Here is an 18,123-nt window from a genome sequence, read left to right as displayed (position 1 = left end):
TTTATATATAAAGATTTTAGTGCCTTAAATTCCTCATGGAACAGTAGTTCAGCCAATGTCTCCTGTGTTCTAAAAATGCAGTGAGATGAATGAAATACGGAGCTAGTGACAGGTGATCAAAAAGGAGAGAACAGAGTATTTTCCAAACTAGTTTGTGTGATCAAAATCCCTATAAGTTTCTCAAGCTTGTCATTCTACCTGACCATATACTCACTCTTCCAGCTTCACCTGTCATAACCAAACCTTGTTGTACTGGATTTCTAAGGATGGCAATGGTCTAGGGCAGTGGTGAAGTCTTTGCCAAAGAAGAAACAAAATAAGCTTCAGGCACAAAGCTGCACTCCTATCCCCTACTGAAGAGCTGGCCAAAATGTGTATCTAAAGATCTTTCAATATATAAAAAGCTACAAATAGTTCTATGAAGAAATGCATATCATTAGCTACTACCAAGCGTCAAAGGAGCTCTCTGAAATAGTGTTTATGGTTTAATATTCCTTGGAATGAAAAGAGCTGCCTTATAGGGAAGAATTATTGTACTGGTACAAAAATGGAAAATGGATTAAGTAACAGTTTCAGTAAAATTTGGGAAGAATTTGGAAAACTTTTAAAAAAAAAATCAATTGTCATTCTAAAAATATGGTAAATTTCTTCTGAGAAAGTGTTCTGTTTTGCTGTACTCCAAGAATCAGCCACAGAGTTATTTTGTCTCTCGTAGAAACAGCAAATTATACTGTAGAATTGAGCAATAGTGTTTTACAGGCACCAAGGTTCAAAGATGAAAGAAGCAGTGCTGAAGCTGCCTTCGTTGCTTTGTCCCTTCCCACTCTTCTGCATGCACCCATTCTTTAGATAAATCACCTATTAGATTATAACATAATGGAAAATTCTCTGCTTTTTTTTTGTAGTTAGGTGGAATGTATTACTTACAAATGAAAAACTGTAGTAGCTATAGCAACACTGCTTTTAACTACACTAGGAATGCTGGACTTCTAAAACCACATTTGTGTGTGGTGCGTTGAAGTTACTTATGGAGATGAGCAGAATGGGGCCTGGCATTTTCACTTCTTGTAATCAATATTTGATTCATTCATTTCGCTCGGTGATTTTTTTTTTTGCCATCTGCTTCCTATTCTGTTGAGTTTCTGATTATTAAGAGCCACCTGATGCCCCTCGGTGGGTGAGTAGTCCATTTTTAACTGCCAGATCTGCATTTTTTCTAATAGTAGCTGGGAAAAAGACACAATACATAGAGTGTGTCATGGTTCTTCAGCTGTAGTGTTTCTTGGGCTTGGCAAATGATGATGAGGAGCTTCCCTTGCACTTGTAGGAAATGTGAATTTTTCTTAATGATTGAAGATCGTAAACCCTGTAGAGTTAAAGCATCTTTGCTTATGTCTTTACTGTTTCACGTTTTAGAATGTTTTCATTCTCTTGAAAAGTACTCCTCTAGCAAAATATCAGGACCTTTTATTTTTCTGTGTTTACTGAGCTGAGTAAAGTCTGGCTATGGAGGTGCAACTCAAGTAGACTTGTAGGTGGAAGAATTCTTCATAAAATATTCACCAAAGGCCCCTTTTCCTAACAGCAGACAGTAGCAGTGAGGTTCAAGGATTACTGAAAAGATGGTCCATTTTGTTCTGTTTCTTTGTTTTTTCACGTTGCCCAAATAATTCCTCATCCTACATCTTCCTCTATTGCTGCGGTATTTTCCAGTATAATTCTCCTCCTGCTCTGAGCCCTGCCTTTTCTCCTCTTTATTTGGCTTAGAAGCCATGTCCAGACCAACTGGCAAAGACATCTACTGAAGACAGAGCACTCCCTTAGGCCAAACAGGATTTTGGCTTGTGGTTCAGGAATTCAGGCGTTTCTGTTTTGTACAGCAGATGGACGTGTGGCAGCAGTGGTCCTCCTGACAGCTACACTCCTTTTCCTTTCTGTCTCTTGAAGGGAGGTGGTTTATTCGCTGCTTGTGTTGGGACCTAGATCTAAAGTAGCTGATGAGTATTCACTGCAGCACAGCACTGTATACATATTCCCCTGGAAACATGCCTGATGCACAGCTAACGGTTGTGCATTTGATACAAAAGCCTTTGTTAATTGGGTTATAAAATTGCTTCCTTGATGCCGTGTGCTGGAATCCATGGGACTCATTATTCATAGGCGATGAGTATCTTCAGGGAACTTTACTTGCAGCCAAATAATTCTCTTTTAAGTTATTTTACTGATTTAATGTAAACCTTAAATGTGCAGTTTGTGCGCTGACTCACGCGTTGCTTCTCTGGAATTTCCACAGGCAATGTATTTTTAAATGAAATATATTTGAGTCTTAAATTTGTCTAGAAAAATATTCAGTTAATTTTAATGGGATGTTTACTACTGTCAAGTGAAAAACTGAGCCAACAGTTTGTGATCAGAGAATGACATCATATGTACCTTTAAATTACTAATAATGCTGTATTCACTGAATATTCATTTTCACTCCATACAAATAATACTATTGTTATTCTCAGCGAGTTCTATTCGGCTCTTTGATGGTTTGCAAACAACTGTGAAAACATTGGAATGCTACGCCTTTAAAAAAATAAATTAATTAAATATTCTCTTTCTTTTACCATGTAGATGGAAAAGGTTGAAGCAGATCTAAGCAGATCAAAATCTCTCCGGGAAAAGCAATCCAAAGAATTCTCCTGGCAATTGGAAGAGCTCAAGCAAAGATACGAGCAACAGGTCAGTCAGCTCGTCCTGCAGGCACAGGTGTAGGTCAGTTCTTGTGGCTAAATCCTGCTCTCACTCTGTGTTGCTATTCTTCCTATAATGACAGAGTTTCTAGGTATGCAGAGTTTATGGGATGGAGGATGGAGGAGAGAGAATCCAAATGAAAAATATTTTTGTTTCCCATTTACAGCCCTTTGTATATCTGCCTCTTGCAAATTGTTTCCCAAGCTTACAGGTGGCAACACCTATTTTCATAATGGCCAGATGAAATTATTTATGCCAAGAAATAATGTTTTAATCTTTTTATCATTTTTAACATGGCGAGTGTTCATATGAATGTTTGTTTTGGCCCACTGCTAGGGATTTTCTGTATTGCAATGTAATTTCAGTGTTGGGAACCAGTCAGGAAATATTTGGGTGGAAACAAGAAACTTGAGTGCAGCAGTGTTGTGAAGTGCAAAGGGAAAAAACAAATAGAGGCAGATAAATTACTGCATGTCATAGGCTTGAGAGCCACACAGCTAACACAGGTGTGTAAGGTGGTGTCTGTTTGGTAACACCTGTTAAAAGATTAAAATCTTTTTTTTTTATTACTTTAGGACAACCATACAGTGGTACAGCAATGATACAGTTAGCCCATAAGCTTGAAGTTATCTCTTATCAAAGTTTTTGTGTGGATAGAAGTTTACATTTTCAGCAGGGAAATTCTGTTTCATTTCCTGACCAAGTTTATCTTCCATGCTGGTACATTCCTTATCACTCCTAATTGTCAGCAGTACCAATTGTGTGGTCACCTGATGAGGGATGTAAAGCTGTCCTGCATAGCAATGAGATGCATCTGCTTTTTTTGTCTGTGTGGATGGTAATGCTTCTTCTATTGCATGATTCAGGAATAGTCCAGCTTGCAGCATTGTTGGGAGTTTTGCTCATGGATTTTCTGTAGCAGAGAAGCCCATGTGCCAAAAGAGCAGGAAGAATTTTACTTCTCTTGTAATTTAGTAGAACTTCTGAATTAAAGGCTAGAAATCAGAAACACATTCGCTGTTGAGGAATCATGGACTCGATTTATTGAAGTCTTTTATTTGTGTGAAAGATTTTGCAATAATTACTTGCATTAAGGGTGAAGGTTTATGTCAATTAAAGGGCATACTGAAGGAAGGATAATGATGAGAAGTGTTGGGGATAGGTGGGTGTCCACCTTAAAGTGGGTATTTTTATGGAATCTTCTGTTCACATCACTCTGGTGGCATGGTTGGTTCTTTTCTCTACAATTCTCAATATTGGTGGTATATTTTTAAAGCAACGAGTAAGTATTTCTTCAAAGATTTTGTTCCCGCATCTAGGAACATGATCTGTAGTTAGGAACACTAATCTGCAGCTCATAAGATGTTACAATTTTGTTCCTATCATCCTATCAACAAATGGTCATTTATTTTTCACTATGTATGATAAGAGATAATGAGCCATAGATAGAATCTTCTGCCAAATATTCACTCTTTTGTGCACTTAGGGAAAGTGACAGTGCTTAGTAGCTTCATGGTTTGGTTTTTATTTATTTTCTTGTACCTTTGTGGCTCGTATTCAGAGCTTCTAAACGCTGGATCAAAAAGAAAAAAACAACCCAAAAAGCAAACAGTGAATGAATCATTTTATATTGCTGTTGTGTACAATGGTGATATTGTGGTAGACATCAGTGAAAACGTTTTCCTCCAAAAGGAGTTTTTTGCTGCCTCAATTTGATTTCATTTGAGATGCCTAGCTAAACAAGAGCCTCAGAGGAATTTCATAGGAATCCTGCCCTTGCCCCATTATTTTTTCATTTCTGATCATAGTTCATTTAGAATGTTCTTTGAAAGCTTGCAAGCATGAAAAATGTGTGACCCTTCCTGCAGATTGTAACAGGTTATCACTGCAAACTGCCTTCTTTTGTATTGTCACTTCTGCAATACAAAACTCTTTCGGTACAGCCACAGAATGGTACGAGCTCAGTTCTTCCACTCTTAAATATTTCCTTTCAGTAGTTCCAGAAGCTCTCTATTTATGCTTCAGAAATTCTAAAAAGCTTGTAAAGCAGACTTTTCCTTGCCTTGTTTTATTGCATACTTCTTCAGTTGTTCCTTGTGGAGGAATAGGCTGATTTAGACTATTTAAATTGGGCAGTAAATTAGAATTGGTGGTGCATTTCAGTGTGGCTCCAGCAGACTTCCAGTCCTGAAATAAGTGAAATAAGCACCCAGCTACAAATTGGATACTTCAGCTACCTGAGAAATGTGGTAATTGCTTTAGATGTTCTGCCTCAAGTGTCTAAATGATATTATAGAACGGAATTTATACAGAAAGAGAAGGAAAATTGAACTTCAGATTTATTTTGGGCAGGTTGGCATGGTGAGTGCAGAGGAAGCACTGGTAGCCTACTGCACGGTTCAGTTGTCCATACAATTAATTGAGTTGAGAATGAAGAACCAAATGAACTGATGCGTTATGCAGTCCTCCAACCTGGGAAAAATTGTGGAAGTGTAAGAACTTGAGAGCCATGGTTTTATCCATCTGCTTGATATGAATACTTGTCTGTGCTTCACTGCAATCTTGAATATTGATTTCAGAGAGATTACAAATGAGCGTGTGAGCTGCTGGTAATGGAACTGAAAGATGTCCCTGCCTGCAAATTAGATATCTTGGCTTATTGTGTGTTTGTGTGTAAAACTTCACATTTTTTGTTTGAAAAATAAGGAAGAAGGTCAAACAAAACAATAGAAGTTAATATTTTGTCAACTTTTCCAATTCCCTTTTGAATCTACAAAAAAAAAAAAGCAAAGGTGAAATTTGGGGATCTTGCAGTATTTTGTTTCAGCTGCCACATGTCGGCCTTGCGTTCCAGCTTCATCTGATTCAGTGCCACTTTCTTTTGAAGTATCCACTGAGAACGCTCTTACAGAGAAACTGGTGGGTTTTTTTCTTTAAATATACTTCAGCTCAACTTTGTTCTACTTGCAGCTGTTAGATTTGAAAGTATATTTTGAAGGAAAAAAAATAACTCCAACAGTACCACAGTTCCTATCTGCTGGGAGCAGCTGCTTTCGGCACTTCAAAGCCAGTGGACACCACAGTGAAGGCCTCAGCCTTTCCTGCCTTTGAAATGGTTGCAGTATCTATAGCTGGGCTTTATGGCACCATCAGCACAGGAAAAAAGGTTGTTTGGTTTTTTGCAAACCCTCCCACCCTTTTTTTTTTTTTTTGTCCTTTTTTCTTTTCTGCTTTCTAATGACATTCTCAGTTTAGCTCAAAATACCTGGGAAGAGTTTCTGCAGCAATCACTTTCTATTAGTTTAAATATCTGAAAATGAAATCTGCAGCCGAATCTGGCAGTAACAGATTTTAGGCAGGCAACGTTGCCACAGAAATTAATGAATATGCTTCTTCCCTGTATGCAATGTGCTGCAGCTCTTGGAGCAAGGTGCAATTTCACAGCAGAGCGCTCGTGATGGAGCACGGCTTTGGGGCGAGGACACTTCCCAGCAGGGTGAAGCACATACTCACCTTTGTTTCAAGCAGGCTTTAATAAATTTTCATGAATTGAACCCTTTCAGTGGCATTTGGAGATATTATTTTAAATTACATTTGTTTGTCCATTTTTTCTTTAAAAAAAAATTATATAATAGATCACTCTGATAGCTGTTGCATCCATTTTTTGGGTGTTGCTGAAGTGCTAGAACTGAGTGATTGCGTAAAAGTTGACATGGGAGGCTGGTAAGAGAGCCCAAGTCGGTGGCATTTCTTATTCCTAGCAGAGAGAACTGTTGTAGGAGGATGGCATTCCTTGCTGAGCTATGGATGTGCTCTGAGAGTGAGCACCAACCTGAATTTATAAATAAGCTTTTTTCTTTGACTGTTTATTCCATTTTAAGATAATAACTATTCATCCTTCTATGACAAAGTGGAAAGTTAGGAAAAGTATTATGTGGTAGCTGAAGAATCTCCCTGTATCTCAGGAAATCCTTCCCTGAGACATTTATTGTTGAGTGCTGACTTCTGCAAAACTTGTGAAGGAATAATTAGAGTGGGCTGCTTGCTCTGTTTAGCCAAATAGTAAAGAAATAGAACACCATCAGAAATGTTTTACTGGGTATTTTACAAAATCTCTTTGAAATTACGGTAAAGATGAGAGAGCTAGTCTAGGCTTTTAAGTCTAGAGCAAGACAAAGGTGCGGTTGAGCTTAGATGCGCCTTTTATATTAAAGAAGGAGAGCTAAAGAAATGCAGAATCAGCTGGTTAAAAGTGGAAGAAAGCATGACTGTAATCTTACCTGCCAGCAGCAAGGGCGAGTATTTGAGGTAGAGAAGAGAAGTTGTTCTCATTAGAGCAGTGTGCTGGAGCACAGGAAAATATTATTATGTGAAGAGGAAGAATATTCTTTATGGCTTTTTTAATATAACTTCCTAGTGAGGTCAATGTGAAGAAAACAATGCAGCTTCCTCAGAGGTAAAATATGATGTTTTGTAATCATGGTCATTGTTTTGTACATAAGGGCATACATTTAAAAACCAACAGTTTCTTAAGAATATTCTAAACCTTAGTTTAGATTAATGGTTTTGCATCTTCCCTCCTGATTTTTAGCTGTTTAACTTCGTGCCAAAAGTTTTGCCAGCGTTTGGATGATCAAGGCTGGGATGACATTTTGCTTTTGCTAAAATTGTAGCAATATTCTCTTGGAAATGCTGGAGGCAAGGTATTTTTCACCTGGCTGTGTTTCTTGTTTTTTTTTTTTTTTCTCTTGAAGATCTGCTCAAGTGTATTTAGGTAATAAACACTGTTTAATCCAGATTTACTGGAGTTCAGCAGCTAAGTGTTGCAAAGAGTCTTACCGAGAATTTCCATGTCTTCTCAGGGAAATGGAGCCAGAAGAGTTTGTGTATGGAGGAGGTGTAAAGGCTTTGACCTTGTGAGAGAAAGGGAAAATGCAGCTTAAATAAGGAATAGAGTAAAAAGTGAGGATTAAGCATGGGAAAAGCAAGACATTGCGGAGTGTGGGTGGGATTTGGAAAGCTATCCCTTTAGGAAAATAACTGCTGGCTGTGAATCTGAGGTCTGGAGCTGTTCAGGCTGAGAAATGCAGCTTAGACCCATGGATGAGGGGCACTGGAGGGACACGTCTTCAGAACAGCTCCCAGTATCACCAGTCCTATCACAAGATATGATGACCGTGTGTACACCTTAAACTCTGCCTCCAGTTCCATGCTCAAGTCTCTGTGGGCATTCAGCATGACACATTAATAGAGGTAACAAGCTTAACGTTCAGCTTGCTTTGTCCCTGCGCCTCTTTGCAGTGGGAGTTCCTGCCACTGCACTCATGTCCCAGCTTTTCTTCGGCTGTGTTCTTCCTTTTTAATTTTTTCTAACTTCCTTTTGACCAGCCTGTTATCCACTTGAATGAAGAAAACATTTGCAAAGACATGCTTTTGAAATATGTATTCCTCAAACAATGAATGCCTGAATATTTTTAGTATGCTGGTTTGGCTGAAAGGACACCATCTTTGTAGAAGGCTTTGTTCCTCTCCTCTTTGTCTATAGCTTAAGATAATTGAAATACAGCCTGTTCTTGCATGGAGGCCAAATGAGAATGTTTGTAGAGGCTCTAAATTTTTCATGTCATCAGCAACAAGCTGCATAAATTTCATTTAACAAATTAATCCAGGATGCATAAATGTATCCTTTCAACCATCCTGACACACAGATGAATGCCATTTGCTCCGAATATCTGAGGAATAGTTTCTTCAGTCATCAGCATCAACTTTCCACTTCATGATGTAGCTAAAACTCACAAACAGGAAAAGGATATGAATTTAACCTTCAAGTATAAAGAGTGGGTGAAAATCTTATATCTGTACCGTTGCTGTTTACAGAGCTGTTTAATCAGATGGATGGGTATTTACACTGGCTCCTTCAGGCATTTCGCTTGTCTGTGATTCAGAGTTAAGAGCCTGAGCTCCCTGTGTAGTCAACAGAGTCAGCTTTGGGAGGAGGGAGAGGAGAGACACGAGGCCAGGATCATAAATTGATGCCTGCAGTAAATACAAGTCAGCCTGCGAGCACTTGTGAAGTTGACTCTCAATGTTCAAAGAAGGTCCTTGGATAAACAAAGACAATGTACAATAAATTCTGCAGCAGAACCTGCTACAAACAGGCATTTGCAATGACTCAAGGTATATTACTTTGAAAGAAACATTTCTGTTTGCACATTTCATTGGCTTTCTTGAGGCAGGCAGACTGGGGACCTACTGATGTTCGTCACAGTTCCACATGTGGTTTGTTCACAGGGATGCAACCTCAATGCCAGTACGCTGGCAATTTGAAAATAAATTTACTCGTGGCAGGATGATTGGGAAGATAAGAGGATTGGTATGATGCTTTTGCTGCCTATACTTTAAAAAATACTACCTCAAGAAGGTCTTTGTAAATGAAAATTTACCGATCAGGTCTCAACACCTAGTGAGACCACTCGGGCATATTGTTGTGGAAAGGGTTAGTAAAACTTCAGTTTTGCTAAAGACTCATCTACATCATTGAATTTCTTTCAATTCTTAGTTTGCAGAGTAACAGGAAATGCAGTCATGCCTATTAAATTACTGCAATTCTTGCAAATAGAAAGTAAAATGCAATCGCCATGTGTGTGCGATATACATTGCCCAAAATGTGTCTGCTGCCTCAATGGTAACATATGGATATGCATGTATTTTTCACTACCATGTTTGCCCTCTGCTCATTACAGTCCTTCTATCTTTGGAATATTTTTTCAAAATTATAGTGAAATCTCAAAAATATGTGTACTTGTAAAATGCATTTAATTTATCTGCTGCAAAATGGTTCTCGTGTACTATCACTCCCTTGCTTTGCACTACAGATTCCTCTTTTCCACCCAAAGTTATGCTAAGCCAGAGCCCAGCATGATTAATACTCGATCCTCCAGTCTGTTATATCAGATTACTTTAGAAGCAGTGTATCTGCAGGGATGGGTAATCCCCATATCCTCATGAAACATGCACATTTATGTATAGGCTTAGGAGATAGAAAGCGCTAGCTTTTACCACATTTGTTATTTGGGGATAGATCACATGTCGTGCGGTGCGCTGGTCAGAGGTTAGAGCTGGTTTTGAGCAGAGCAATTATAATGAAGACACCTGTTTTACCAATGGAGGAACGGGAAATAAAATCTCCAGTAAAACGTTTGAATATATTCTTAAATTTTTGTAAGATAAAATTGCTGTAAAATGGATGTGCTGTGTGTGTGCTGTATGAATGAGCTTCAGTTCAGTTCTTTGGCATGACATATATAATTTACTGGTGGCTTCTCAGGCCCTCAGAAATTCAGTCATGCCAAAACAGTGCTAATAAAATCATCCTTCCATGCAAAACCATATTTTATGTAGGTGTTACTTATAATATTTCTGGAATTGTGGACATAAATTTACATGTATTTTCATACTTTGGTGTCAAATATTTATTGTAGCAGCTACATTTTTCAAAGAGGTAGTGAGCTAACTAATTTCCTTTCCCTCCTTTGGGGACTGTAAAAAGATTTTCAAAGGCATACTTGTTCTTGAGAACAAGTTGAAATTGTTCTAAAATTGAAAAGCCTAAACTTAGTGTGTGATGTAGAAGCAAAAACTGTATAGTAGAAGCTCTTGTCTACATTAGGGACTTTAAAAATGGATTTGTTGATGTTGATTGTCTTACAAGTATTTGGTTTCTGAAAATGTCCTCTGCAATCAGCAGACTATTTACTGTCGAGCTTTGTTCTTCAGATGTATGAGCTGAACTGGACCAAACAGCAGCAAGGTTTTATGCTAGGTCTTCATTGGGTGGACTCTTGCTTTAACAGGTTCTTCTGGAATACCTCTGTGGTTAGATCCAGTTACATCTGCCTGGGTTAGAAGCCCATCACGTTGTGAATGTCATGTTGCTTTTGGCTGAGATGTACAGCATCTCAACCTCTGTCTTCTAGACATTTATATTCTAGATATGAGTAGACATTTCAGTATAATCTGCTGAAGTGTTAAGCATCTAGGTTTAGGTGCAGAAAGATCTCAACGTGATGCAATTTTAAAAGGTGGTTTGTTATTCATAAAGGGGTGTACTGCCTCAAAGAAGAGATAGAATACTCACTGACTTATGAAGACTTCATATAGTTTTCATGCAGCTTCCTGTGATGAAGAAGTCAGGTTGTTGCTGTGAAACAGCATGGTGTTCTTTCTCTTCTTGGCATACGTTAGGTTTTTCCTTTTTTTTTTTTCCTCTCCAAAAAATCAACAACTCAGTAAAATAGAGAGAAGTGGAAGAGAAGCTGTAGTGCTTGGCAGCGGTTTTTAGGGGAAAAGAAGGTTCAGTGAGTGTTCACCAGCATAGTGAAACGCCTCCTCAGTCATTCACTGTTATTTGTACAGGAAAGCTTGTTTTGCTGCTCACAAGTGTGTGGTGATTGTTAACATTTGTGAGGGAAGGGGTTTTGCAGGCATGTGTAGGCACAGCCGTGGGGAATTGTGTGCTCTGAGCAGTGACGGCTTCTTCTGCACATTGGGTTTATTCAAAAACCCTCACCTCACACTGCCGCCATTTCTGCTCCCCTCTGTGCACAGCAGCACCGCTCTCTTTTTAGCTCTTTTTCTCTTTTTAAATTCAGACGCTTTGCACCTGCGCTATACATGTTGAAAGTGAAGCAATTTCTAAATAAAACTGCTTAGTTTGATCGGGTAAACCCACGATGCACAGATGGAGCTGCAGCTGGTGGAGGAAGAGGGATCTGCCCTGGCCTCCTTCCGGAACGTTCTCGTTTCTTCAACTGGAAAAGTAAAAAGCAAAATAATTGAAGTTTTTCCCAACAAACTAGCTCAGCTGGTTGTGCCACGTAAGGTCTGGGGTGAAAGTGTGGTCATTAAGAAAAAAAATGTTCGATCAAAAAGATCTTTTTTGCCAGCATGATCTCTCTTTAATCAGATCTCATGTCTGAAAGATTTGATTTTCATAAAGAGGACAAAGCCTTTGTAATTACTTTAAGGAAACAAGAATACTTTCATTTAGATGTGCTGAGGATACCAACAGCAGCTGAACGTAAACGGTTTTGTGTACAAACATTGGGAAGAAACCTGAGGTGCAGCGCTCAGCCCGGCCTGGTGCAGAGCTGCAAGCCTGGGGCGCAGCATTGGGCCGAGGCAATGGGCCCCTCGGTGTCAGTAAATGACATGGAGATGTGAAACCATAGAACATCGCCTCTGTTCTCCTCACGCTGTTTTTGGGAGTGCGTGTAGAGCCAATGACACGTTTTGCTTTCAAATTTTTGGGGTGTTCTGATCCGTGGTTTGAGAGAAGTTGTTGCATTTTGCTTCGCTTCAAATTTTACACAAAACTCAGGACAAGGGAGCACTGCCAAGGCCGCGGCCCGCGCGGAATTGCCTGCTGCAGCTTTAAGATAGGTGCCGGGCGCTGCGGTGCCGGCTCCTCCCGACGGCTTCTGTTTGAAGCCGGATTCTCACGCTGCACATAACCCACCATCTTCTCGATCAGGGCGTTTTTCTTTTCTTTTTCTTTTTTTCCCCCTCCTCAAAATCCACCAAAACTGAAGAAAAATCCAAGTGACTGCTCTTAGCAGCTGTGTGGCCCGGAGTTCAGTGGGGAAGCGGCTTCCTGCCGTCCCTATTCATCACCTGCTTCAAAGGCCGCCTGGCTGCTCCAGTGTGCAGGCCAGGTAGGGTGCCATTGTGCGCAGGCGGGGAGGATTAGTATCAAAGCTGCGGCAACCAGGCCCTTGGTCTCGGGCTGCCATTCAGTCTAGCGGGGAGAGGCTGGGGCTGGCCAAGGTCACAGCAGCCAGTGTGGTGCGGACTGGGAAAGGATCCTGAGAATAGAGCGCTGCTTCTGAGACCCTGGTGCGGGCTTGCAGCACAGCAGGTGCCCTTCTGGAACACATACATCTGTTTATGTTGGGGTAGCGTGGCTGACAACGAGATAATAGAGCTTTGTTTTTTATAATTTTCTTTTTTCAGAAAACAAAACAAAACCTGTATACACCACAACGTTGGATGTTGAAGGAAGAGCTTTCGCTCTGGAAAATCATCAAGAAATCCTTGAAAGATTTAATACTGGGGTGGGGGGGTTGCGTTTGTGTACTTGAGCAAAGGGGCGAGCAGGCTGGCTATTAACCATTTAGGATCCTCAGCCCCGCGGATGAGCAGCAGCAGGGTACGGGGACCGTTCGCGAAACGCGACAATGCAATTTTTTTTTTTTCCTTTAAACGCTCCGACATTTGTACCACCAAATTGGTTAAGGATGCGCTGGATTTGCTCGGTTGTCGCCATTGTTGGAATTGTCTGGAGGAATTCTGTCACGCTAACAGGGGCTTTTTAAAAGGTGAGGTAATAGTGACGTAAAAATAAAATCGCCAACTTGATGAAATTAAGGGGAAAATTAAGCTGTAGACGAGTTGTCATGACAACAAGGATGTTCTATTGATGAACTGTACTCCTCACTGTCCAATCAGATAGTGGAGCTGAAGCTGGAGCATGAACAGGAGAAGACGCACCTATTCCAGCAGCACAACGCAGAGAAGGACTGCCTGGTCCGAGACCACGAACGGGAAATCGAGAAGCTGGAGAAGCAGTGTCGCGCTGCCATGGCAGAGCACGAGAGCAAAACTCAGGAATCCAGGAAGCGAGACGGGCAGGTAACGATCAATAACGTTTGAAAGGCGTACACTTATTAGAAAATGCTAATAATTGGGGTTTCCTGTTTTCCAGCATTGTTGGTGATGTACGTTGTGTGATCATTTGCGAAACTGGCACGTAAACGTGATTTTGTTTTTCTTTTCTTCCTTCTTTTTTTTTTTTCCGCTTCCCCCCTCCCTTCCCACTACTGAATAGGGCTTTAAGTGCAAAAACCACAGGTAGCCAGATTAAAAATCCCATGGTGCGCTATAACTCGGCCTATTTATAATCTTGTCTCATTTTCTTTCATGATGGATTTGTTTAAGAAAAAAGGTATCTGTTCTTCTCCCCCCTCAGCCCTCACATTCACCCCTCCTTTTCTCCTTCCTGGGCAAATCCATATGAATTATATCTACTTCATTCGTGTGCTTTTTTTGTTTTAAATCTCTGCAGGTAACTCACAAATGGCTTTATTTCATTTTTGTCCTTGTCTTATTGTTTCAGTTTTGCATTCTGGCTTTGCATTGTGTGTTTGGCTACGTATGTCAGATATTTGATGAGACAATGTGCCTTTTGGATTGCTTACCATCACGTTTATTTTCCTACACATGCACGCACCCCTCCCATCCTCCATCTCTGTGGTCACTGTTGGAAGCCATTTGGCAGAATAACCCCCAGCTGGGGTAGCATTTGACTCTTCAAACTTCTGGATGAAATGTGCACTGTCAGCATGGAAAATGATCTTTATTAGTTTTCAGTTAAAAAAAAAAAAATCTTACTGCATTTTTTCAATATATTTTTTGTAAGGATGGCATGGTGTATTTTCCGAAGAGCCTATACGAAAAAGGCCTAAAATGGCAACATTTAAAAAATTTAAGATGATTTCATAGTTGGAAGAGTATTCAGAAAGTAATCTTAACTAATCAGCATTAGAATTGCTTATCATGCGCGGAATATTTTATACTAAAACTGGACATTTTCGTAAGGCATCTTTAACATGTTTTCCGCGCACCACTGCCTTCTCTATGAGATGTGCAACTGACATTGAGGCATTTTCATTTTACTTTCCTGTAGACTGGTAGGCTGTCTTTTACTGAAAACTAATGTAGCCAAGCGAAATGGAATATTTAATTTTTTTAACAAATTTTTGGGGTTACCTTTGGACGACTCAGACTATCGAAATCTGCCTTAAGCCTGCTGGAAAACAAGTCGCGTGCTGGGGGAGGACGGGGGATATATTGCAGAGCCAGAGCTTGTTTCTCCATTTCCACCATTATGGATTTCCAAGGAAAATGAGAATTTTGTGGGAACGCTTGGAAAGAGGTTATTCAGATGGCTTCTGAAAAATAAAACCATGTCCCTGATTCTCCACTTCTACTGTGAGAGTGAACAAAGACGTAAACAGCTAAAGCGACTGGTTTCTATTTGGATTTTTTTCTTTGGCCTAAGATAGATACATCTTAACTATATAGCTGTTCGCAATAGCCTCTCGCCTACATGGCTCCTGCTGTTTGCGTACCAAGGCAGAGCTGTATATCTCGGGTTAAAAAACAGTTTGAGTTCTGTCTACGTGACCACATTCATTACAAGTGTTCTCTATAACGCTGAGCACAAACGTAAAGCGACTGTCTTAAGCAAATTCAGAGAATCTGGGAGGCGTCTTGTAAGTATATCTCTATTTAGTTCTGTTGTGGGTCGTTTCTGTAAAGGACTGGAGCCCAAAGTTTGGTTGTGCATTCTGCTTGCAATGGGATATAGGATGCTACTAAAGGCGCTGCATAAAGAACTTGGAATCATGGCAGCTATTATGAAAATCAGAGCAATCTGAATAGCAAAAAACTTTGGCCTTTTCTTTGTAGTTTGAATGGCCGCGTACAGTTGTTTGAGCATTGCTGCCCTGAGAATGACATGTAAATCGGGGGAAAAAATGTCATTGCCTTTGACTAGAAGAGCTGCTGTTTATTTAAATTCCAATAAGAATCTATCTGCTTCCAAGGACGCATCGTTTTTCTGTTTCGGAAAAGCAATCATTCTTAGCTCCTTCATCTTGTCTTTGTGTTAGAATTCACTTTTGTCTTTGCAGTGAGCTTAACAGACAGTACGGGTGTCTTTTATGGAATTAAAGAATGTACTTTTAATTAAAAAAAAAAAAATGGAACTACCAAAATGCATAATCATCTAATGTGACTAATGACCAATGTCCATTATGAAACATTTGATGGTCTCTTAACAAAGATATCACAGCGATCTAATGAATCTGTGCAGTCAAGGCTTTATATAAAAATAATGATAATAAAAAAATTGTTAAAATTGAACCACGTTTGACAGCAGTAATTTTTAGGAATTCTTTGTATTACAGTGAAAGTGCTCTGAGACAGGAGAGGAGGCCATTTTGCCTTGCTAAATGAAAAGTGGATTTGCTGGGTATTTAATTTAAATAGTAATTAGCGTTAATCACGTATGAGTACCTTGGTTTGAAGGACCTATGGGTTCAGTGTTCAGGGAACTGTGTGAAAGCACCTTTATTAAAGGTATTCGCTTCTGTTTTTTCTAAAATCCTTTGCCTACGAAAGTAGCGAATATTTAAAGAACGCATTTCATACTACGTTACTAAAACCAGATATGAACGAGTACTGCAGAACAATTCATTGTACTGCTACTGAAAAGATCCAAATCTCTTCTTTCACATAGGTCTTCAGCTACTGTAAAAGCCAATATACAAAACCGTTTGATTTTATTCAGCTATATATGCTTTTATTAATGCTTTACTCAAGGCTAAAGTATAAAAAATAAGGATTTCAGTGCATTGCTAGATATTATTTAATATAACATAGTGTTACTATTTGTTTGAAAAACAATTTAAATACATTTTCAGGAAAATAACTTGATTTAAGCAGAACACCTTTTGTATTCCTGATGAATTTCAGGATAACAACTGCATTTTGCTTTAGCTCTTGGATTTATCTATTTCTAGGAGGCTTACTTTGATTTTTTTCACCTGGGGTTGTAATGCTCAGGGAGGAGTAAATTGACACGTAGGTCAGTAAAAGTCAGAGTGGTACAAAGGCTTTTATACCATGCTGGGTTCTTGTAGTCATTTAAATCCTATGTGATTCCTGTGAACTGCCATAATATTGCTTAAATAATAGTTATTAACAAAGGAATTTCATTTTGTAAAAAGTCAGTTTTAAATCACCGCTTGTGTTTAATTCAGATTTTGGATATGAGCTGGATTTTCTTTAAGAATATTTTTAAGCTATGGATTGGTCATTCATTCCTCACCTCTCTCTACATAATTTTAGTGCATTCATTATTTCACAAACATGGGAACTCCCTGGATGAGAGAGCGCTTTCTTTGTTTTAATAAAAACCTTGCTACTGAATCAGAGGTTTTTGGAAGCAAGGCTTCTGACTACAGAGACTAGGAGATGTTTTTTCTACTGTGAAATAAGATAGCAAGGTTAGGAAATTTTAACAACTGATGCCAGCTGTGCTGTGGTGGCTGTGCCAGCTGTGCCCTTGGACTTCCCCTTTATCCTGTGGCTGTCGTTCCCTCCCCAGCATCTGACACGTGCCCTGAACCAGCTCAAAGATTTTCATGTTCCAGCTGCTGTACAGAGTTGGATCCCTTTCATGCTTGTTCTCTGACTGTTGACCTTTGGGCAAGGAGAAAAAAAGTACCCCTATAACTTCAAATATATGAAGCAAGAGGGGAAAGAAGTTCCTTGAAGAAACCAAATTCTTCCTCTAGGTTCTGTTGCACAGTAATTGCCAAATCCACTTGTTTCATCCATTCATAATTGGGTCAAGAGTAACTTGAACACGGGGGCATGCTTTGTCACTTTCTGTCACTGACGTCCCAGTATTTAATTTTAACATACACTGTTCATTATCATGAAAACTTGGCTGCTTTGAGAGAATATCAGTGGTGTTTGGGGGTGGCTTAGGACTCTTGATAATCCAGTTCCAGCTGGGAGAAAAAACCTCTGGCAATTCTAAAGTCATTCAAATATACACACTGCAAATGGAAGTTTGATTATATATGTGTGTATATATATATATATAAAGGAATGAGCTGGACGTGATGTGAAGAGTTGAGAAGACATTTTTCTGTGTCTGAAGTATTGTTTCCTTTTTCCTCTCTTGCATTTTGCTCTTCACGTTATCCTCCTGGTCTCCACCAGCCCGCTTCCGTTCACCTTCTTGCAGACCTGCAGCTCCTTCGCGGGGCCTGCTGCGTAGGACATCCTTCCACTTTTCCTCTGGCGATCTGCTTTGGAAATTTGCTCTTGCGCTTGTGGGCTGTGATCTTCCTGCAGCTGTTTTGTCTGAATTAGTTCTGAGCTGTTTGAGCCTGTTGGGTTCAATAATACATAAATAAAAAGGCAACAATCGTTGTTTTCATTCTAGCAATGATCATTTTTTTCCTTCAAGCAAATTCTTGGTATGCTTATGGTTCTATATGGATAGTTCGTGTATCAAGTGGAGGGAAAAGAAGAGATTTATCCTGTCTTTTCCATATATATATGTTGACTAAATATATATAATGGTGGGTATGTGCATATATATAGTCAGCATATATATCTATATGCTCCCTGTGTACTGGTATGTTTATCTGATAGAGAGCTTTATCAACTGTTTATATCTATTTAATAATAACTAAATACCCCCAATGCGTGCATAATTTTAAAGGAACTTTTCATTGCTATATTAAT

The 18,123-nt window shown here is 39.4% G+C and overlaps 1 protein-coding gene across 5 annotated transcripts in view; it reads left to right on the top strand.

The window, feature by feature from the left end:
* The window catches only part of CEP112 (centrosomal protein 112), a 149,598-nt gene that overhangs the window by 56,308 nt on the left and 75,167 nt on the right, over window positions 1–18,123 (top strand). For all 5 annotated transcript variants that reach the window (XR_002443853.1, XR_002443854.1, XR_002443852.1 and 2 more), the window contains exons 19-20: window positions 2,620–2,727; window positions 13,246–13,428. Coding sequence is in view for 2 of the 5 variants with exons in the window: in XM_021414850.1 (XP_021270525.1) it covers window positions 2,620–2,727; window positions 13,246–13,428 (291 nt within the window). In the remaining 3 variants the exon portion in view is untranslated. The remainder of the gene's footprint in view (window positions 1–2,619; window positions 2,728–13,245; window positions 13,429–18,123) is intronic.

This window comes from Numida meleagris, chromosome 17 (genome assembly GCF_002078875.1).
Source record: "Numida meleagris isolate 19003 breed g44 Domestic line chromosome 17, NumMel1.0, whole genome shotgun sequence".
In the NCBI taxonomy this organism is placed as follows: domain Eukaryota; kingdom Metazoa; phylum Chordata; class Aves; order Galliformes; family Numididae; genus Numida; species Numida meleagris.
This window is presented reverse-complemented; position numbering and strand designations above follow the sequence as displayed.